Source organism: Zeus faber (genome assembly GCF_960531495.2).
Source record: "Zeus faber genome assembly, chromosome: 2".
Lineage (NCBI taxonomy): Eukaryota > Metazoa > Chordata > Actinopteri > Zeiformes > Zeidae > Zeus > Zeus faber.
Genome location: NC_137189.1, coordinates 45,376,579 through 45,397,900, shown reverse-complemented (window position 1 = coordinate 45,397,900; position 21,322 = coordinate 45,376,579). Strand labels below are relative to the sequence as shown.

Below are 21,322 nucleotides of genomic sequence, written 5' to 3'. Positions count from 1 at the left end.
GCAGCGTGACCGTACGGCGACGGGATGAGAGCTGCTCGGCTCCACACTGCAGCCCCGTCGCCGGCGGTGCGACCCTCCCATTCAAGTCCGTCCAAAAACTCTGCTCATTGTGCTGCTTAATACTGTAGGGTGTTCTGACGTGAATTTCCCAGCATGCAACGGGGACGGGGGATGGGGGACTTTTAGTTCTGTTTATTTGCTGTGTTTTACGGTGGTTCTTGGTTATTTATTTAGGTGTTTATATTGGAGTGTGTTGTGTGATAGCTATACACGCTCTGCACATTGCGTAGACGAGATGCAATTCAACACATGACCAGTGGGGGCAGTACACCAGGACTGACAGGTCCGCAGCAGACTAAACGAAATACAACAACGTTCCGAAGAGAAATTTGTAGAACTTGTCCACATTTACTCGCATTCATATGTGTCGACGCCGTTTCACAGCAATAACTACGGCAGAATGTTTTCAAATCAATATAAATTTTACAAGTGGCAACAGAACCTGTGGAAACAACTGCAAACAGACCCAGAGACGGAAGGAGGCGCAGGAGAAACGGAGCGGAGATGATGCCGATGCCATGTTTTGTCCGCCGGCCGTTCTCAAGACCTCTTCTTCTCAAGGAGAAATTCTGGTGTCGGCTACAGCTGATTCGGCCCACGCAGTCCGTCACAGCTGCTCGTCGACGTGAAAATCGAGTATATTGAGAGCTTAAGCGTGTGAGCTGTATCACTAGAACACAACCATTAACGGATTAAAACCCAACTCGTCTTTATTGCGCATTGGCAGGCCTGATTTACTTACTCAATCAATTAACAACACATTAGCTCTGGTGTAAATCTTTGCAGCATGCCGCGGGGCCCGTCTCTCGTCACACACACACACACACACACACACACACACTCTTGTCTGTACAACATGACACCGGTTCGAGCACCAGGCCCCTCCTTGTGCCGACAACACAGACTAATGGCAGTTAAAGCGGTTGGACCTGCGCATACACACCCTCTTATTCTGCACGTTGATCTGACATTGTATAGTTTTTCCTCATATAAAAATGAAAAATAACTTCCTTCAGTTCTATCGATCGTGTCTCTGCAGATTACTACGCAGTGCGGTAGCAACATTTTTGCACCTTTTTCGTCATCCCAATAGTACCAATAGTTCAATGTTTTGTACAAATATAATCAAATATGCCTGTGCAAGTACAAGTATATGTACCTTTGCTGCTGTGTAATTGCAATTTCACCAACGGGGACAATACAGAGGCACCCAATCTAATTTGAACCAAATTTTAAAAGATAGCACAACAGGTCAACTGTAACAGGCAGCCACATTCCACTTATTATAGATGCTCACATACTCGTAAAAGAAAGAAAGAAAGAAAGAAAGAAAAGAAAGAAAGAATACTGAAAAACGCAGTGATTAACAAGTTCAGTTATGCTGAAACACAAGTTTGTACCATTTTTGAAGTCCGTGGCAGTTAAATTATTTTAATCCGAATTTGCTTAAAGTAAATAAACAAAATAAACAGATTACTGTATATCACTGGAACTGAAATTTAATATAAAAGTACATAGGTACTAAGTAATGGCACCTACATATATACAACAGGAGTACATGAACTCTGAAGTAAAAAAATCTGCACATTCCTACTATCTGTTCTCTCTATGGCCCTGGTGCACAACTAAAAATTCCTCATTATCTAAACAAAGATACACTACTCCACTCTGACTCCCGAGCTACATCGCTGATCTCCCGGCAACTCTCTCTGTGACTCGCCCACCCGCCACCCGATGGAGTGGCAGGCGGACAGCGGAGGACGCCTCTCCAGGGCCCGGCTATCTGTGCTAATGGCGGGGGTAAATTAAGACGCAGCGTCGCATGGGATCCACGTCCTCATTACCGCCCCCGAGACACAACAGGGAACTGGAAAGGGCCGGCGTTTCCAGGGCAGTACGGGAAGCAGCCACGCCATTAGCTGTTGCGACGTGCGTGCGTGCGTGTGTGTGTGTGTGTGTGTGTCGAGTTAGGGCCGGAGAAATCGGCCAAGTGTGCTTCTGCTCGCTAGACCGCGTTCCCTATCGGCTCTGATACACATCAAGTCTCTTCGGTGAGCTTCAGATCTGAATACAGTCAACAAACGCCTTGATTGACTGTATTCAAGAATATATTTTCGGTGCGTTTCGCAGGATCTGAACTCATAGGATTGTATCCCCGGTAATAAGACGGAAGCACACTCACCCCCCTCCTTCTAAATAATAACCACTTAATGGTGGTGTGCGCACGCACGCACCCTGTCTGCCAAGCCTGCATTCGTCCCGTCCTTCGCTGGTGCAATTGCCTACAAGTCTCCATCAGCACCCGCCCACCGCATGAGGTAACAAATGCCACAGAGCGAAAGACCACACCCAAACAAACATCCCCCAGTTGAACCCCTAGACATCACACTGTAAACCACGGTGGGATTCCTTTGAAATTGATTCCGACACCCAGACACTGTAAGCCATCAGTAGAGACTGTGCAAAATGATTATTGCAATCAAGAAGTCGTTCAGATTCTAAAGCTCTACCGACGGGGCAGGGAAAATAACGAAACGCGACGCTCTGAGGAACAGAGGAGACTCGTCACGCCGAGATCTGGATTCTGGACCGTTCACAAACTGAGAGGCCCACAAGTTCAAAAGTCACAAAATAAGCTAGAGTGCATTCATCATCACTCTGGCTGCACAGGAAACACAAAGTGGGCACACTTTCAGGAATGCCCATTCCCCCCCCCCCCCCCCATCTCATTCGGGCCAGATATTTCCATCCCATCCCATTCACTAAGCAAACAAGGCGTTTTCAGACAGCCTGAGGACGCCAACAAATAAAAAAACAATTTAAAAAAAAACCCTCCGCTCACCTTAAAATGGCTGGAGTTGACCCAGGAGCTGGCAACTCCGTCCACTATCCTGTCCAGCAGAGTCTGGTCCTGTTCCAAAGTCGGAGTCCTCTCCTCGTCCGAGATGTAGTCGACGATGTCCTGACCCGTCTGGAGCCTCTTCCCCAGGTCCTTCTGCATCACCTGCTCGAGGCAGTGATCCATGGTGACCTCCATCGGTTGATCGGGCTGAGAGCCAAGTCCTCAGCAGATGCGCAAAAAATCGCCCCCGACACCAAACGGACGCAGAACAAACTTCCGGGCGGCCCCCCTTCCACGGAGGCAACGAGACCTCTGGTGAGGACCGGAGCGTCCTTTGGTCACAAGTCTGTGCCAGTTAATAAGCTTAACAGGAGGCTTGATCTAAAACAGTTGACAATACAAGCAGGGCATCTTGCTCAGGGGGCTTGTAGGCGGCATTGGTCGTCATTCTCCAGCGTTTTTATTGTTCAGCCGTCTGAGGATCAAACAGAGCGGGGAAAAATGAGCAGTCTGAAACCAAACAACAACAACAACAACAGTCGTACATGTAGATAACAGTATCAAAGAGGAGACTTGTCTTTTGGACGACTCGGCTCTCATTACAGGTACGTACTACACATTAGCCGGCAATTTTAGTGATAACATTTTTATAACTTACAACTACTACTCCATTGCGGTTTGCTGCGTTTGACAGGTAAGTATAAAGTGAATTAGGTTCACATAGGACAGGCAAGTCTAGCAGGAAAGTAAGAATTGGACTCAGCGGTGGGCTTAAGGCTTTCAAACATCAGAAATATTGGCTCATGCTGAACAAACAAAACAATGACAAAAAACAAATATATGCATAAATACATGCATAAATGCAATCAAATGAGACTTAAATATAAGACGCTGTGATGACTTTTAAGGTGTAATGTTTGAAACTGAAACAAATCATTTAAGACAGTAAGTTTTAATTTATAAACTGTGGTAAACTGCATTAATGATAAGACTGTGACATGGCCGGGGACCTACCCGTTTCCCACGGACACTAATTAATCCATTCTTCAATATACAGTATATGTAGCCTGTATATTTATATTTACAGATATGTACAATGATGCATCATGGTGCGTATGCTGCACATGACACAATCCGCGGATAACACCCCTGTACATACATACACAGACAGACACATGCATTTTCTTCTTATGTTAGGTTTCTTATACTTTGTGGTAAATATATATTTATCTTTTTCACACACACACACACACACTTTAATATATATATATATATATATATATATTTTGTGTGTGTGTATATATATATATTTTTTTTTTGTGTGTGTATGTGTATATATATTTTGTGTGTGTATGTGTATGTATATATCACTTTTTTTATTGTTCCTACTTTGTTTTTAGTGTAACGGATACAAACCTTGAATCTCATACAACCACAAAAAAAAACTAGTTCGATACTTTTCACCATCATGGAACAACATAACGGGCCCCCAAGTCTTTAAAGGGGCGAAGTTACAGGGAAGTTGGAAAACCCCGGGACGTTAAAACGTTGAACGCCACAAGGTGAACGTTGGAACGGTTGTTGTGCGATGCCTAGCTTACCAGCAGCAGCACCCACCGTTAGCTAACCAGCCGCGTTAGCTATCAGAGCTAACAGGGTTATAGTTAACTTGAGACTTTTCACACAGGCCCATAATCTTCTTACCTGCGATCGGATGTCGTCTCGGTGGCCGTCGTTGCCGCGGGGAAGGGAGCGGTTCTCCGGGCCGCACAGTTTAATGGTCTGGCGGACACACACACACACACACACACACACAAGGGAAAAAAAAAAAAAGTCATTCAAATTACTCACGAATCGCCACAAAAGCCTCTCGCATAACTTGCCGATAAAAAAAACCCCACTTTGTCCCGCTCGGCTCGCCGTAGCGTGGCGACGCGAGTCCCGCGAACGACCCGTTCGCAGCGTACGGGTCCTGCAAAACAAGTCGGCCGCCTGGAGTCAAGATTCAAGATTCAAGATTCAAGATTTTTTATTTGTCACATACATATACATACTTTCATACATGTACATACTTTCATACATGCATGCAGTGAAATGTAATGCAACGCACCCGGTGATAGCACACAATATGTCCCAGGAAAAAAAAGAAATAAAAGATACGAATTCCTTTCTAATAGACCGACTAACTGACTCCTGAAACGTAGTACAGTGAGTTGAATACTTATAGAATAAGATAAAAAAAATATATATAGAATAAAATACAATACAAATAAAATGAAATGGCCGGTTCGGTTCGCGGGCTTGACAAACGCCACGTGGGCGAAAATTGTAGTCGGGCATGACCGCTTTTTGGATTTTGACTGACGTACGCGTTTGCAATCCGCCAAAAAGAACCGGAGCCAAATTCTTTTACGACCCCCCCCCCCCCCCACACTTTTACCGAGTGGCCAGGAACCGAATCGGAATAGACGGTCGAACCTTTCGTCACCGGACGCGGCGCCCCCCCCCCTCCCTCGTCCCGCTTCGAGGAACAGCGACATCTGTTGAGCGAGCCCCGCGGTGCGGCCGTGAGAGCGTCGGGGGGCGGGCGGGCGGGTGGGCTCCCTGTCACCCGCAGGTGCCTTCGTGGGGGAAGGCGCTTAAACCGCGACACCGGGCCACCCGTTTCCAGCTCCAAAGCCCCCCAGGATGACCACCAAAGTCATCTATTTCGTGGTCAACGGAAGGCTGGAGCAGGCAGAGTTTCGCCCCGACTGCTCCCTGACGGACGTGAAAGGTAAAGGAGGAGCGTCGGCCGTTACGGTTTATTCAACCCTGCGTTAAGACGACGAGCCGAAGCCACGTTCAACCTGGGTGGTCGTCGGAGAGCCCCCTCGACCTTTGCCTTTGGAAACTTTTGAAAACGCACGACGCGAACGTTCCACAGCGTGTGGATCATTGTCTGCAGAGTCATATCAACTCAAGTCCAAAGACCGTGGATCTGGCGCAGACTTTTTTGGGGGAGAGAAAGGCGCCCGCTGTGTCTTTGGGGTATAGATATTGCACAGTAATAATTCCTGCCATCCCGTTCGCTTCTTTACTTTACACAAGTAAACACACCCTCGTGTCCTTGCACTTGCGTGTGGTTTGACGGCTTAACCACAGGGCTTCCTCCTGTCTGTCATCAGGTCACACTTAATGGCTCCTCGGCACCGTATGGGGCTCTTGCCCTTTCGAGGGCCCGTGAAAATAAACAAGTGCTTTTGAAAAAAGTAATCCTGGAGTTGTTTCACATTTTTTTTATTGCGCAATTTACCCAACCCTCGTTTAACCCCCAGTGGAGTCGCTCTGCTGCCAACGGCAGAAATCTGGGGGATTTGCAGGACTCGGCCGAGGTTCAGTGCGTCGTCGAAACGGTCACACGCGTGACATTTCATCGCGTGTTTGACTTTGGAGTCTGTTTTGCAAGTCTACGTTTGCAGCCGCCCCTTCATCGCGGCCAGAACCGAAGGACCCAACAAAACAATCTCTGCCCCCAGATCTGTTCCGAGCTGCAGCCGAGGCCGGCCCCCATGACATCTTGAAGATGTACAACACCAAAGGTCACATGGTGAACATCTCCCCCAGACTGGCGGTCAACGACTCAAACTCCTGTTACAAGCTTGAGGTGGTGGCTTCAGATCTTCAAAGTGAGGCTCCGTCTTAACCCACGCCGTTTTAGATTAGATTTCGATTTTGAGATTTTCGATTTTTGATTAAGATTAGATCGTCTCCGATATGCGAAGTATGCATTATAAATTGGTTTAAAGCAGCAATCCATAACTATGTCTCTGTTGGGTAGATTACGCTGCAAATGCCAGAATTCCATTCAAATCGGAACTTTTTTTTTTTTCTATCATCCTGTTGTTTATCCGTGTCTTTACCATTCTTTTCGTCAACATGTCTTCTTTCTTTCGCAGTCACCTGAAGCGGTGGGGATATATTTTCATCCGAGTGTGCTGGTCACTTCAAAAGTGGTTTTGGGTATGAAATAAAAATAAAAACCTGAGCGTGTTCATTGAACTATTGTTTTCGTCTTTTTGGTGCAGATACAGGTCCGGCACTGCCGGCCGAGCTGTGCGGCATGGAAAACCGGTGAGCAGAGGGGGAGCCAGAAGGGATCCTTATCCACGTGCTTGTCCAATGTTCCATGGTCCAGGTTCAATTTCAACATGAAACGCCCCCTTCAAACACTCAGAATCAGAGAAATCACAATCAGAAACAGTTTATTCCGCCAGGCACATTTACATATCCTAGGACTTGTTCCGGTGAGGTTTGGTGCGCAGACTATCAGCATAAAGAAAATAAAAAGCGTAACAGTCCGGAAAAATTGGAGAATAAAAATAATAATAAAATAAAATTGAGTAAAAAAAAAACCCAAAAAAGCGGACTACAAATCTAATGAAAAATTGAATGAAAATAAAAGTACATTTTCAAATATATATAAATAGAATATGCAAACATAAATAGTTGATTATATATATAAAAATTTACTAAATGTGATTATTCTTATGTATGTATAAATTCTAAATATGAATTATTATGTACTTATTATTACAGTATGCACAGTGTGATACCACTGTTATTGAACATATGTTATTGCCATATACTTTGTCCATCAGGTATTACAGTACAAAGCGGGTATGGGAGGGGTACAGGTGGAGCTGTTGGGAATACAGCATCGACAGCACAGGATTCTGCAGGAAACTTACATATAACTTACATACATTCGACAGCGATCCTCAAACAACTTCAAAAGGGCCGGTCCTCACATGTCACACCTCTCTCTTTTTCCAGGTTGAAACACCTTGAAAGCAAGGCGCTGGAGGATGCGGAGAAAACACCAGATATCGTTTACCAACTCAAGAGCCAAGTGGAGTCATTTAAGAGGAAGCTTGAAGTAAGCCGGGCCCGGGACGGCAGACGCGCTTTGCGGCACGCTCAAAAGAACGAGGATCGGTTACGTTTTTTTTTTTTTTTCTCCCTGTAGAACGTGGAGCACCTGAGATGGATGGGCCTTTTTAAGGACCAGAGCGACAGGCGGGACGGGGTTCACCCAAAATCCACCAAGGCAGAAGAGACCGTAGGGGTGGAGCACGAGCAAGTCCGCAGGATGTTTCTCCACATGAGGTGACCCCGTCTCACTTAGACGGACGTCGGCGACGACGTGACTGTTGATTGCTGGAATATCTGCTTCATTAAACGTTACCGCCTTTCATTAAATAGCGAGGAAGCGTCGTACTTAAATTAAACGTCGGCGTAAATGTAAACAACCGTACGAACTGAGTCGCTGACTGAATTTAGAATAATAATCGGACTTACTTGAAAGTTATTATTTGGAGCCGGTGCCAATTCAAGGAAAGAATCAATTGAATTTGTTCATATTTCTATACTGATCTATGTTCTACGTTGTTGAGATGATTATCTGTGTGAAGAAATTGTACCCAGTGCTCCCGTATCCTAATCAAGAATGTTATTTACAATGATCTTAAATGTAATGATTAGGAATGCAGACCTTGCAGAGAATACAGATTTTTAGTGTGGATTCCGATGAATAGTTTTGAGATTAATAAATAATCATCTTGGTTGTGGAAGCGGATTGTCACTTGTTTAGAAAAAAAAAAAGGAAGGCTGTTTCAAAACGCCGTGTCATGTGTGTGCCGCCGTAGCTCCCTGCAGGTGAACGAGGACGTCAGAGAATACCTCAAAACTCCTCTTTTCGACAACTGGTGAGTCTGCGTGCGAGTCGGGCTCCAGCATCCACGCAGAAACGCCGGAAGCTTATGCTGGCACTCACACGTTAGATAAATAGATAAATAAACCGGACGTTTTGAAAAATTAAAGGCAATATAAAGCTGAAATATGAACTGTTGCACAATTAAATAAAATTATGGCAGGCCTAAAAAAAACCAAAAAACATAACTGTACAGAGCAAACATACACAGAGGAAGCTTCGGACCTAAATGAAACTTTGGAGTAAATGTAAACAACTGTACAAACTGAACCGCTGACTGAATTTAGAACAATGATCAGAATTACTTGAAAGTATTCAAGTACAAATGTTGTTGTACAAATGCTTATTATTATTTTTTGATTATGAGATATGATATATCACAGATGCTGTCACACCTGTAAGGGCATGCGTGACTGGTGCGCGCACACACACACACACAGACACACGCGCACACACACACACACACACACACACACACACACACACACACACACACACACACACACACACACACACACACACACACACACACCCTTGTGAAAAAACTCCCTTAAACCCCGGTGTCGCCAGGCAGTGGGAGGAGGCAGAGATGATGGTGCTGCTGCAGGTGATGTACAGTGACCTGGACTTCCTCACGGCGTTCCACATCGAGCCGGAAGTCCTGCAGAACTTCCTGTTCGAGGTCTACCGCCACTACAACAACATTCCCTTCCACAACTTCCAGCACTGCTTCTGCGTCACTCAGATGGTAAATTCAGTCGCACACAACCCCCCAAAAATCAACTGGAAGCTTGGGAGATGTTTCACGTGTACTAGTTGTGTTCCAACAGGGATTCATTACAGTTTTTCCACGATTGTTTACGCACTAAAGTTGGAACTTGAAACGCAACCACTGAAACCCGAAACTCATGTACCAAATCCCTAAACAGAGTCTGCACAATTGCAAGCACGATTTCCACTTTAGGCTCGGTTTTCAATTCTGAATCACACTCTTTGCAAAACGCCACACACAGCTCTCTACATCAGGCGCAACATTCAAAACTAAAAATCTCTTGCGTTCCTTCGGAAAGCGACGCCAAATCACAATGCCGAGCTTTTTACCAACTGGCAACACCCACTCCTCACAGACGCTTAATTGTTCACTTAGGAAATCAGAGCTCAGTGCTATACGGTAAAACGGCCGCGGATCAGTTCTCCTGTTTCGGAGGAAAATGGAGATCAACGACGAAGCGAGAGCCAGGAGTCAAGGAGCGAGAGTGAGAGGTAGAGGAAGACGAGGAAGGACAGTTTCAGTCTCAGGTGAGATCAGGGCCGTATTGGTTGACCGCGCGCTCGGCCATGGATCGAGCCGGAGGGAGGCTGGCCAGAGAGTTGAGCCCAACCTGAGCCGCCGCACAGTTGCATCTATCACCGGTACGTTGGGAAATGAGAACTGGTAAGTTAGCCACTATCTGGCCTACGCTACTGCTCTTCATGTGTGTATACTGCAGTATACTGCAGTTCAACGTATCAGTAGGTCTATGTTACTAAGTGATTGTTGGCCGATGTTACAGTAATGTCACTTTATATGAATAAAAATAAATTATTTTAGCTTACCGTAACCGATCATATTTTTGGATCTTTAGATCCGCAGAACCGAACCAGGCCGTGGTGAAAGACGCCGGCTGTTCGCGCCGGAGCGGGAGACCACTATCGTGAACGTAGTGGTGGCAAACAGAACCATTAGACTGCGAGAAATCCAGAACCACATGATTGCAGACAACACAATATTTAATAACATTCACCAGGTGGGCTTGTCTACATTGGAGCGTATAATACAGCGCAACCGAATCCGGACAAACCAGGTCGACAGGGTGCCATTTGAACGAAACTTAGAAAGGGTTAAAGAACAGCGCTATGAATAATAATAATAATAAAGTATACTTTATTCATCCCAGTGGGGAAATTGGTTGTTTGCATTCAACCATCCTAGTATTTGACATATCCGGGGGCATTTGGTTGCAATCCACGTGGCGGCGCCTAGGGAGCGGTTGGGGGGGGTTAGGTGTCTTGCTCAAGGACACTTCAGCATGCTGCCAGCTGGGGATCGAGCTGGCAGTCTTGTGATCCACCAGACAACCTGCTCTACTGCTCTACTCTTATCACGGGTCCTCGCTTATCGACCAATTGGCTTGACGATCTGGTCCTAGGAACGGAACTCGGTCATTAAGTCAGGAGTACCTGTAATTGTGTCGTCTGTTCCAGGGAGTCTTGGAGCTGGAAGCCGCTGCGATTCAGCAGCCTTATATTTTTCATTGGTGAGACTGGCTTTAACCTAGCCGAAAGAAGGGCACGGGGAACATTATTAGCCACCGTGCCATTGTGAATGTCCCAGGACAGCGTGGAGGGAATATCACCATGTGCACAGATGTTAGCCAGCAAGGTGTCCTCTATCACCATGCCAACATCCGTCCCTACAACACCGCGCTTCTCCTCACATTACTGGACACACTACACGGCATACTCATTCCCGCTGAGCAGAAGGGTGGACCAGAGATGCCCAGTTTCCAACAAAGCTGCTCTGGTCCACAACTGGTTCATCGACCACCCACAATTTATTATAAGTATTATCATATTCCCCATCCTTAAACCCAATTGAAGAGTTTTTTTGGCATGGCGATGGAACATGTATGGCTGCCATTCCCTTGCACGCATGGCTCTTCTCCAAGCAATGGAGGACGCATGTGGTGAAGTTGATGTGGGGGCTTTCGGTGGCTGGATCTGTCACTCCAGGAGATTCTTTCGCCGCTGTTAAGCCAGGGACAACATCGCTTGTGATGTAGATGAGGTGCTCTGGCCAGACCAAAATAGGGGGCAGGATGTGTGTGACATACGAAACACAAGTGTTCTAAAATGCTGTATTTTTGAAATACTGTAAATAAAAGTGTGTGTGTGTGTGTGTGTGTGTATGTGTGTGTACACAAATCTTTTACAACCAGCTACAGTTTATACTGAAAATGCAAAAGGGATATTAGTAGTGTTTTGTGTTGAGCAAATCAGTGTGGTTCAGTATACTCATATGATGGCATGTTAGTTTGATGCAAAAAAAACATTTTGGAAAGACAAACATTTTGAATGTAGTGTTTGTTTTTGCTGTTTGTTTTGTTTTTCTTTATGGTTTTGTGTTTCGAGTTTTGAGAAAATGAGGCGAAGATTCAAAAAATGTGTGTAAACAATTGTGAAAAACGAAGTGGAATTCGTTGTATGTTCATAATAAGTAAAAGGGGTCAAACAAATGTAAATTGTGTATGTGTATTTGTTATAACCTTTTACTTTACTGTACATTTGTACATTACTCTGTTGCAGATGTATGGGCTCATCTGGCTGACAGATCTCAGGAGTAAGTTGGATAGAATCGACCTTCTAATCATGCTGACATCCGCTCTTTGCCACGATCTGGACCACCCAGGTTACAACAATGTCTACCAGGTCTGCAATACCACAGTAATAAACTTCTGTTTTAGAATAGGGATATAAGGTCATACCCTCAGTATGAATATAAATAATAGATACAATTTAACTGGATACAAATGTCAGCGTAACTGGATATGAATGTCAGCTTTTGCGTGCCTGTGTACCCATCAGCCAGTGCGGTAAACATTTCCATGGTAACCGCGAGCTGTTACACATAGGATTATGGGTAGTGTAGTACGTCTCCACAACATTGCCAATAAAACATGGTTTTCTTAAAACAGGGTTGATATCATACAGACTTGTAGCTTCTAAAGGAGCAAAAACAAATTATTATATACACTGCGTAATATTTGAGCATCTATTTAACATTTCAAACCCTAACATTAACCCTTATCCTAGAAAATACAAAAACTACAATTGTGCACCATTTTGTTAAGCGTCTTGATGCAATTGCCTCATGGGTAAAGTAGTTTTATTATTGAAAACCTAAAATTTATGGGTGAAAAACGAAATGCATATGTTACTTTGGTCTAATTTCATCTGGGAATATACCTGCGTTGTCTGAATTTGCAAATATAATTTGCAAGGTCCCGAATTATGTGAGGCCATTTTAAGTGGCACCTTCTGTTAACATTACCACCTCCCTAAAAGTACATGCTCAGAGCTGTCCAAAACAGTTGAAGTTGCTTCAAAGGTGACACATATTTGGAAAGGCCTCATCTTGTAGGTTCTGTCTGACAACTTGACGGCGCCACATACTTCCACTTTACTACTTTTTTTTTTTTTTTAGAATTTTACATTTTTGTTTACATTTTCTATTTCAGCTATGTGTTGCTGTAACACCACAATTTCCCTCCGGGGATGAATAAATCCAGCCAATATAATTTTATTTGATTTTCAATTCACTGTAAAGTCTGTAAAGTTTCACACTAAGTTTGCACTAACTTAAAAGAATGTGGTTTGATTATATATGTATGTGTACAATCATGAATGGCTTCTGCTCGATCAGTATACTGTATATTTCAATAAAGTCTAAACTGTAATAATAGGTGTAGTGTTGCCGATATAACCAGGAGTTGATTTCTTTCTACGAATTGTCCCGTTGCAGATCAACGCTCAGACTGACTTAGCTCTTCGCTACAACGACATCTCGCCTTTAGAAAACCACCACTGCGCCATCGCCTTCGGGATCCTCTCCAAGGTAAACCACGTGTTGTAAAAAAAACAAAATGTCCATTCATCGAGATTCCTTCCATGTACTGTGGTCAGAATTTTTTTTTCAACTACTCAAAGACAAACGCAAGAAGCGTCAAGGCCGTATATGGGCAGGAAACCCGTGAAGGAGCAGTTCTAAACTGGTGGGTGCCGATCCAAAACTGGGTCGCGGGTCCTTTACTAGCAGACAACACGGTAACGCAGTCACAGTCTCCCTCACCGAACAAGAGAGACATACTGTACAGGGGTAAAAGTAAGAGTAATAATGTTATGACTGAGGCTACAGCCCACTCACTTAGTAGTCGTAGATAAGGCTCACCTCATCTCCAGGCCCACCAAGCCTCCGGGTCCAGACCGGGGACAAAAACAAACAATAACTTGGTGATGGGAGTCGTCTTTAACGGCGGCGATTTGAACCCCGGAATGTCTCCGGATCTAATAACGCCACGTGTTCTCCTGCAGCCAGAGTGCAACATCTTAAAGAACGTGACCAGCGAGCAGTACAAACAGATACGCGGCGGAATGATCAAGTAAGACCGCAACTCGGTGCGACTTTTTTTTTTTTTTTTTTTTTTTTTTTTTTTTAAACGCTCTTGGTGTTGTAGCTGTGCAGTCGGCTCCTTCTCTTATTTTCTCTTCTCTCCTGTGTCCAGATGCATCCTGGCCACAGACATGACGAAGCACAACGAGATCCTCCACAAGTTCAAAGTAGTGCTGCCGGCATTTGACTTCAAGAACAATGATCATAAGGAAGTGGTAATTTCTGCTCTTGTCGGCCGGTGTTGTTCCGGCGTCGCCGGTCGCATTAAATTTCCGGCTGCTTAAGTCAAAACGGATGGATCCACAGATTGAATATTGATTTCAAATTATTTTACAACTAGTATGCCTAGTTTAAGGGCTTCTGCTGAGAAAAGAAATTGCTATGCGAACACTGCAGTAACATTTCGTCTTACAAAACAAACTTCACCCTCCATATGACTATAAGCTATTTAGTGTTATTAATATGTAATTGGACATATCCCCATTCATGTCGTCGAGTCTTCCATTATAGTTTCTATGTAGCGTCGCCATTAGCTAATTGTTAGCATTAGCATGTAGGCGGAGTGTTATGAGGGACGTCCACCTCGGAAATATCCATATCCTAGCATTTAATTGAAGTCACATCATTATATCCTATAGTATCATTGTATAAAGTATATCGTAAAAAAAAAAAAGGTAAGTAATGTTATTTGAGTCATCAGTCTGTATATTTTCATATATCTTACTACAGCTTATATTACTGTTTTGCATTTTTCTTGTTGTATTTGGGCTATTTTATATGTTTATATTTGACAATTGTTCATTTTTCTTTTTATTATCTTTAATTTTATTATTATTTTTATTCTCCATTATTTCGGACTGTTCTTTTTTTTTTGAATACTGATGGCCTGCAGTGTAACGCACCAAACCTCACCAGAACAAGTTCCTAGTATAAGTAAATGTACCTGGTTTCTGATACGTCCCTTACTAGTAGGTAAGTGTTATTTTTGAGTACTCCACAGACCTCCGTCACCGGGCATCGTACTCTACCTGCCGAGTAATTTGCCGGCGGTTGTGTTTTTTGCAGCTGATGAAGATCACGATGAAGGTGAGCGACATCTCCAATGAGGCGAGGCCCATGGCCGTGGCTGAACCCTGGCTGGACTGCCTGCTCCAGGAGTTCTTCAACCAGGTCAGGTGTCGCATCGGGATGACGGCAACACATGGTGATGGGTTAGAATTTCATGAGGTAGAAGTATTTCAAATGTTTGAGGGGTGAGGGATCACGCGACACGTTTGGACCAGACAGTTCCTTGTGATTTTGAGATCATGAGAAAATGGTGATTACAACATTGTGGTGTTTGCCCCATTGGTATTACATCACACAGACCCCCAAAATAATTAAATGGCTCAGTGAAATAGTCTATTTTCATTGATCAGTAACAGATCTGATCGGTCCATTATTTCTGAATAATCGCCGCTGTCTGTTAATAATGACCGTTGTCATGGGTAACAACTTCTCGACCTGGATTCAGTAGTTTGCAATTATGACACATTATCCCTTTCATACAAATACTTAAACACAAAATCGATACGTGTTACGAAAATCTATTACGTCCATTTTATATTACCAGCTATAAATAATAGCTGTATCACATTCATGGACAAAGTTCTCTCCTCATAACTTAGTTTAACCCCCGTTTATCTAACTACCCCCCGCCCCTCATTATACGTTTGTTTTGCATCTGGACTTCCTCCTCCCCCCCGCTGTGATTTCAGAGTGACACGGAGAAGCTGAAGGGTCTGCCCGTCACCCCTTTCATGGACAGAGACAAGGTGTCCAAGCCGTCCTCCCAGACCAACTTCATCCGCTTTGTTCTTATGCCGCTTTTCGTGGAGCTCACAAAACTCTTCCCCTGTCTGGAGGTACTCTCACACGGTCAGATTACAATTAGGCTTTTAGAACTCAGCTTAACCCAAGATGTATTTTTTAAATAGCTGGTTCCAGTAACTGTATAGTACTGTATATTACTGTGAACGATCGTTCTGGTTCAGAGCCAGGGAATGAGGAAGAGGAGGCAGGCGGAGGCGAAACAGCACCAGTTGGCGTGTTTATTCACAAGTCTCTTGAACAGAAGGTGGCTCGTTGGCCGAAAAAGAAACTGCGGGCTCGCAGGCCCATATATATATATATATAAATAGTTCTGGGTGACCAGGTATCTCCAGCTGTCTGTGCTGGTTCGTGTCCCTCCTGCTGGTTTGCCTACACACCCATCCTCCTGCGGGGGACACACACACACACACACACACACACACACACACACACACACACACCTTCCTGTTTTTGGGGATCAGCCTAATCAGCAGAGGGCAGCTGAGTGGCCCCGGGATGGGCCTTGGTCCACCACATACCCCGACCGTTGCACTTAGGCCAGGCGCTGTCCGGCGGACAACCGACTCCCCCCACACCCCCCAGAGCGGGAGAGGAAGTCCGCTACGACCATCTGGGCACCCGGCCTGTGAATTACCTGGAAGTTGAAGGGTTGTAGGGCCAGATACCACCGGGTGATCCGTGCGTTGGTGTCTTTCATGCGGTGGAGCCATTGTAGTGGGGCGTGGTCCAAACAGAGGGTGAAGGCCTTACCCAGGAGATAATAGCGGAGGGTGGTGACCGCCCACTTTATTGCTAAACACTCTTTTTCTACGGTGCTGTACCTCGTCCACACCCTCGACCTCCTGGGACAGAATGGCTCCAAGCCCCCTGTCCGACGCGTCCGTCTGCAGACAGAAAGGAAGAGCAAAGTTAGGGGTATGCAGTACAGGCTCCCCACAGAGAGCTGCCTTTAATTTAACAAATGCCTGCTGGCACGGCTCTGACCACTGGACTGGATCTGGAGCACCTTTTTGAGTCAATTCAGTCAAGGGGCTGGACAGTGCCGCAAATTCCGGCACAAACCTCCTATAGTATCCGGCCAGGCCCAAAAACTGCTTTACCTCCTTCTTAGTCTTAGGTCTGGGCATGTTCGCGACTGCGGCGGTCTTATCTACCTGCGGTCAGAGCAGCCCCCCCCAAGTGGCACCCCAAATACCGTACCTCCCTCTGACCAAACGTGCACTTCTTAAGGTTGGCGGTGAGCCCCGCGTGCCTCAGGGACGCTAGCACTGCACCCACGTGCTGCATATGCCGCTCCCCGTATCGCTATGAATAATGACATTGTCTAAATATGCAGCAGCAAATGCTGCATGCGGGCGCAGGACACGGTCCATGAGTCTCTAAAGGGTCGCGGACGCACCAAACAACCCGAACAGAAGCCCTCCGAATTGGTAAAGGCCTTGCAGAGTGGAGAAGGCCGATTTCTTCTTGGACTGCTGGGACAAGGGAATCTGCCAGTAGCCCTTGGTTAAATCCAGCGTCGTAAAAAATCGAGCCGTACCTAACCGGTCGAGAAGCTCGTCGACGCGGGGCATCGGGTAGGCATCGAACTTTGACACTCTACTATGGGGAGGGGGCTCAACGGCGCTCTGGGAATAGCTTGTGGATTCACCCGCTGACACTCGGGACAGGTAGCACAGCGACACCGCACGTCCGCCCAGATGCCCGGCCAGTAGAAACAGGCCATTATCCGCTCGATTGTTTTTGTGTCCTAGTTGACCGGCCATCGGGTTATAATGAGCCGCCTGGAAGACTAAATCCCGACGGATTTTAGGGACCAACAATTGGGTTACTTCTTCTCCTGACTGAGTGTCACGGTTCACTCGATATAATCTATCCCTAATTACCGCAAAATACAGGTGACTGAGCACAGCCTCTGGACACACAAACACACCATCAATTTTAGCTACCCGCTCAAAGGCCCCGCGAAGCATATGTCCCCCGATTGTTCCAGAGGAAAATCCTCCATGGGATGGACTGAGGGTTCCGGGGAAGTTCCCACCCGGGGCTCCCCATCCTCTGCTCTGGTGACCTCCGCCGGTGCGACCATCGCATCGCTGTGCGCTGCGCAACACTCACATATGCCTACAGACCGTGAGCGCACCCCCCGTTTCTTTCATTAGAACATCGAAACCTGGCCAATTTGTACCCAAAATCAGGGGGTGCGACAGGCGGGAACTAACCACAGCCTTGACCATATGCTTTTTTCCCTTGTAGCGAATTTCGAGCCGCACTATAGAAGCCGCACTGTAAGTGTGAATATCCCCATGCACACACCAAATATCCACCCAAGATGCCTCTACTAAAGCCCCGGGTCGAACTAAGTGTTGCTGAATCAATGTCTGCTAGCCCGAGTCCAGCAAAGCCTGATGTCTACCCCCTTGTAACCTTACCGGCACACGGTAGGTCCCATCTCGACCGGGGGAGGGATCCGGCGAACCGGCAACCCAAACCACCTGGCCGACCTCCATCATTGGGCAGTCCTGGAAGTCGTGGTCAGGTTTCCCGCATCGCCAGCATACCTGCCCAGGCGCCTGCCCAACTCTCGGTGGTTCCGAGGCCGCGCCGCTCAGGAAGGCTCGGGAGGGTTTGATCGGGATAGGCGGTGGTCTCCCTCCTCTGGCGGGTGAAGGGACGCGAGGTGGGCCCTCACTGGGGTTCCGGAAGGGAGGCTGGTGATGGCCGCCAGGTCCGCGGTGCTGGTATCGGCTGGTCCCTCGTCGAGTTCCTCGTCGAGTCCCGGCGCAGGTCCCTCAGTGGGCCCCTCTGGTCCGGTGCTGTAGGCTCTCGTGTGGGCGTAGGCCTCCGCGTGGTCCTCCGCAAGGGCTATGGCGGCTTGGAGGGAGGCTGGACGGTGGCATTTTACCCAGCTAGCGGTGCGGGCCGGGAGATTGTTCATGGTCTGCGGTGCACTGTGTTCTGACACCTTTCTATCATAGCACCATTCACTTTTTCAGCAATTTGTTCTACAGTAGTTCTTCTGTGAGATTGGCCAGATGGACTTGACTTCACTCCCCACATGCGTCAATGAGCCCATGTGCGCCCATGACCCTGTTGCTGGTTCACGCGGTGTCCTTCCTTGGAGCACCTTTGGTAGGTACTAACCACTGCATACCAGGAACACCCCACAAGACCTGTGGTTTTGGAGATGCTCTGACTCAGTTGTCCAGCATCACAATGCGGTTTTGTCAAAGTGGCTCAGATCCTGACCACGCCCATTTTTCCTGCTTCCCACACATCAACTTCAAGAACTGACTGTTCACTTGCTGCCTTATATACCACACCCATTGACAGGTGCCATTGGAACCAGATGATCAATGTTATTCACTTCACCTGTCAGTGGTTTTAATGTTGCGGCTGATCAGTGTTTACATATAAATAATTTTGTCAAATTGACCTAATCTAGGAGTGTATTAATCATTCAGAACCTCCTTGTTTAGCAACACATTCTGGAGCCCGTGCGGAGCGCCTTGGAGTACTACTCAGACCTGGAGAAAGCGGCCCAAGCAGAAGGAGGAAGGGCCACTCCCTGATCAGGGGGGGATCAGAATGTCCTAATCCCCCCATCCCCCACCCCTCCAAAAAATAAACAAAATAAAACACCTTATTTTCTGTCATTCAAAATCAAAAGTCCATTGCCCACAGACAGACATCAGAGAGCCACATTCTCTCGAATTATTTGTCATGAGATAATGTTAAGAGTTTTGTAGCTGTACTTACAAGTTGGGAGATAACAGTTGAGAAAAATAATTCACAATCGAAAGACATAGAAAAAAAAAAAGATGTCTGTTGATGTTGCTACGACAGTTTCTAATCTCCTTCGACTCGATCGACCGCTGGGTGGACACCGCTGCATTTTTAGAACATGTTCTTGTGTAAACATCTTAAAATACTCACCATTCCAAGGATCCCTTTCTGAGACTGTTTTTGGTTAGGCCTGTAGTCTAGAGCATTGTATCACCGCCTTTACCTTTAGCGGGGAGATAAGAGGCTGGAAAAAGTGGGAAAAATACAATCACAGGAGATATACATTTCTTTGTTGAAATTGTTCACAATCCATTATTTATTGCTGATTGAAACTCCTCTCATGCTGTGTTGCACATATTGTGAAAGATTTCTATAATAGTTTTGTGATGGCTTAAAAAGCATATATTTTTTAAATGTTTTAATTTAGTCTCACTCAGCAAGCTGTTGGCACTTAAGTTTTGTGATTGTATGATTTTACTACTCAATAAAGATGAGGCCAATATTAAAATGTGCTTTGGGTTATTTAAAGCTACGATCAGTATTTAATAAATACATCTATTCATTTGATTTAATATTTTATTCGCTAATTGCTCAAATTGATCGTGATATAACAGTCGGGGTTTGCAAATGGCCTGGTAGTATCTATGGCTTCCTTTCGCTATTTCGGTCGCTTTTTAAGATCCGTTACGTGCACAGATGATGCTTCCAACTCGGACAGGGTTAGGGGTTCTTTTCACATTAAAATGTGTGTCCTGTAATGTACAAAAACCTGTGTACCTCATATGCATGCAGTACATCATTTCAAAAATAAAAACGTATTTAGTTTAAACCATCTTTATTCGATATTTGATCTTGGTAAATTGCAAAAGTTTCCGCCTTAAGAAGTCACAACTTGCAGACGAACGAAAAAAGTTGCAAAAAGAGTGCAAGAACAAGTTTACTGTACTCATTTTGTCTTTCGATAAACTAGAAAGTAGATCAACTTAAATTAGAAAGAAAAAATAGCTGGGGATCAACTCGTAGTCTATTTCACACAAAACAACAGTAAAAATAACAAAAAATAATAATAAATGCCCACAATAGGTCTGCAAACAATTGTGCAATACATTCCCATGGCATTTAAAAACAAATAGTGTTAACAACCGGTATGTGGACAGTACAACAGCCGAGCAACGGGTAACTTTGTTTTTATCCGACAATAGATAGCAACAGATATCACAAGATAGGAAATGAGCGGGGATACACAAATATGTCAAATATGCATCATACAGGCAGCAGGCAAAACCACTTCTTCCTCTTGTCTGCCATTTGTGCACTTTTAAAACCCTGAAAACTATCAATATCATCTTTCATAATTACAACCTTCCATACCCGCAGAGGTGCAAACAAACAAACCCAAAAAAAGTTGTTCAGGATTTTCCTTCATCGGACGCTCGCTATGGCGACCGATTCCTCACTGGGGTCTCGGAGATCAGCCACGGAATCTAGATTTTCCGAGCAGAGTCACGGGATAAGTACGACAGCGTTGGTTCTACGGAATTAAAGTACAATAACAGGAGTTTGTCTTCAGGAAACCCTCAAATTCCTTTTGAACGTGTCAAATGAGCTTGTTAAATTATAAGTTGCATCACTCTATTTGAATGCTAAGATCACCGTATATACAGGTTGAACATCTCATTGTTATATTGCATTCAGACACCTAGTGCCGAGTTCAGACCACGTGACTCCGGCGCCGGCAGCTTTTCAGGTTATCGCCGAGCAGAGCCCCAGATCGGATGGAAATCAGCACCCGCTCCTGTGA

At 45.5% G+C, this 21,322-nt stretch overlaps 2 protein-coding genes across 2 annotated transcripts in view; one reads left to right on the top strand and one right to left on the bottom strand.

Moving 5' to 3' along the window:
• LOC307227568 (CLIP-associating protein 1-like) overlaps positions 1-3,097 on the bottom strand; it is a gene marked incomplete at its 5' end in the record, with an annotated part of 69,339 nt that extends 66,242 nt beyond the window's left edge. The window contains one exon of the mRNA XM_079996932.1: positions 2,903-3,097. Coding sequence (XP_079853058.1) covers positions 2,903-3,097 — 195 coding nt within the window. The remainder of the gene's footprint in view (positions 1-2,902) is intronic.
• A 2,467-nt stretch (positions 3,098-5,564) lies between these two features.
• Positions 5,565-19,420, top strand: LOC307247811 (high affinity cGMP-specific 3',5'-cyclic phosphodiesterase 9A-like). The gene is made up of 14 exons (XM_080023932.1): positions 5,565-5,678; positions 6,421-6,570; positions 6,970-7,015; positions 7,718-7,820; positions 7,911-8,050; positions 8,590-8,649; positions 9,225-9,402; positions 12,000-12,122; positions 13,216-13,308; positions 13,785-13,852; positions 13,976-14,078; positions 14,929-15,033; positions 15,621-15,767; positions 19,215-19,420. The coding sequence occupies exons 1-14, from the start codon at positions 5,591-5,593 to the stop codon at positions 19,305-19,307; spliced, it is 1,497 nt and encodes a 498-aa protein (XP_079880058.1). The 5' UTR covers positions 5,565-5,590; the 3' UTR covers positions 19,308-19,420.
• Positions 19,421-21,322: the final 1,902 nt, after the last annotated feature.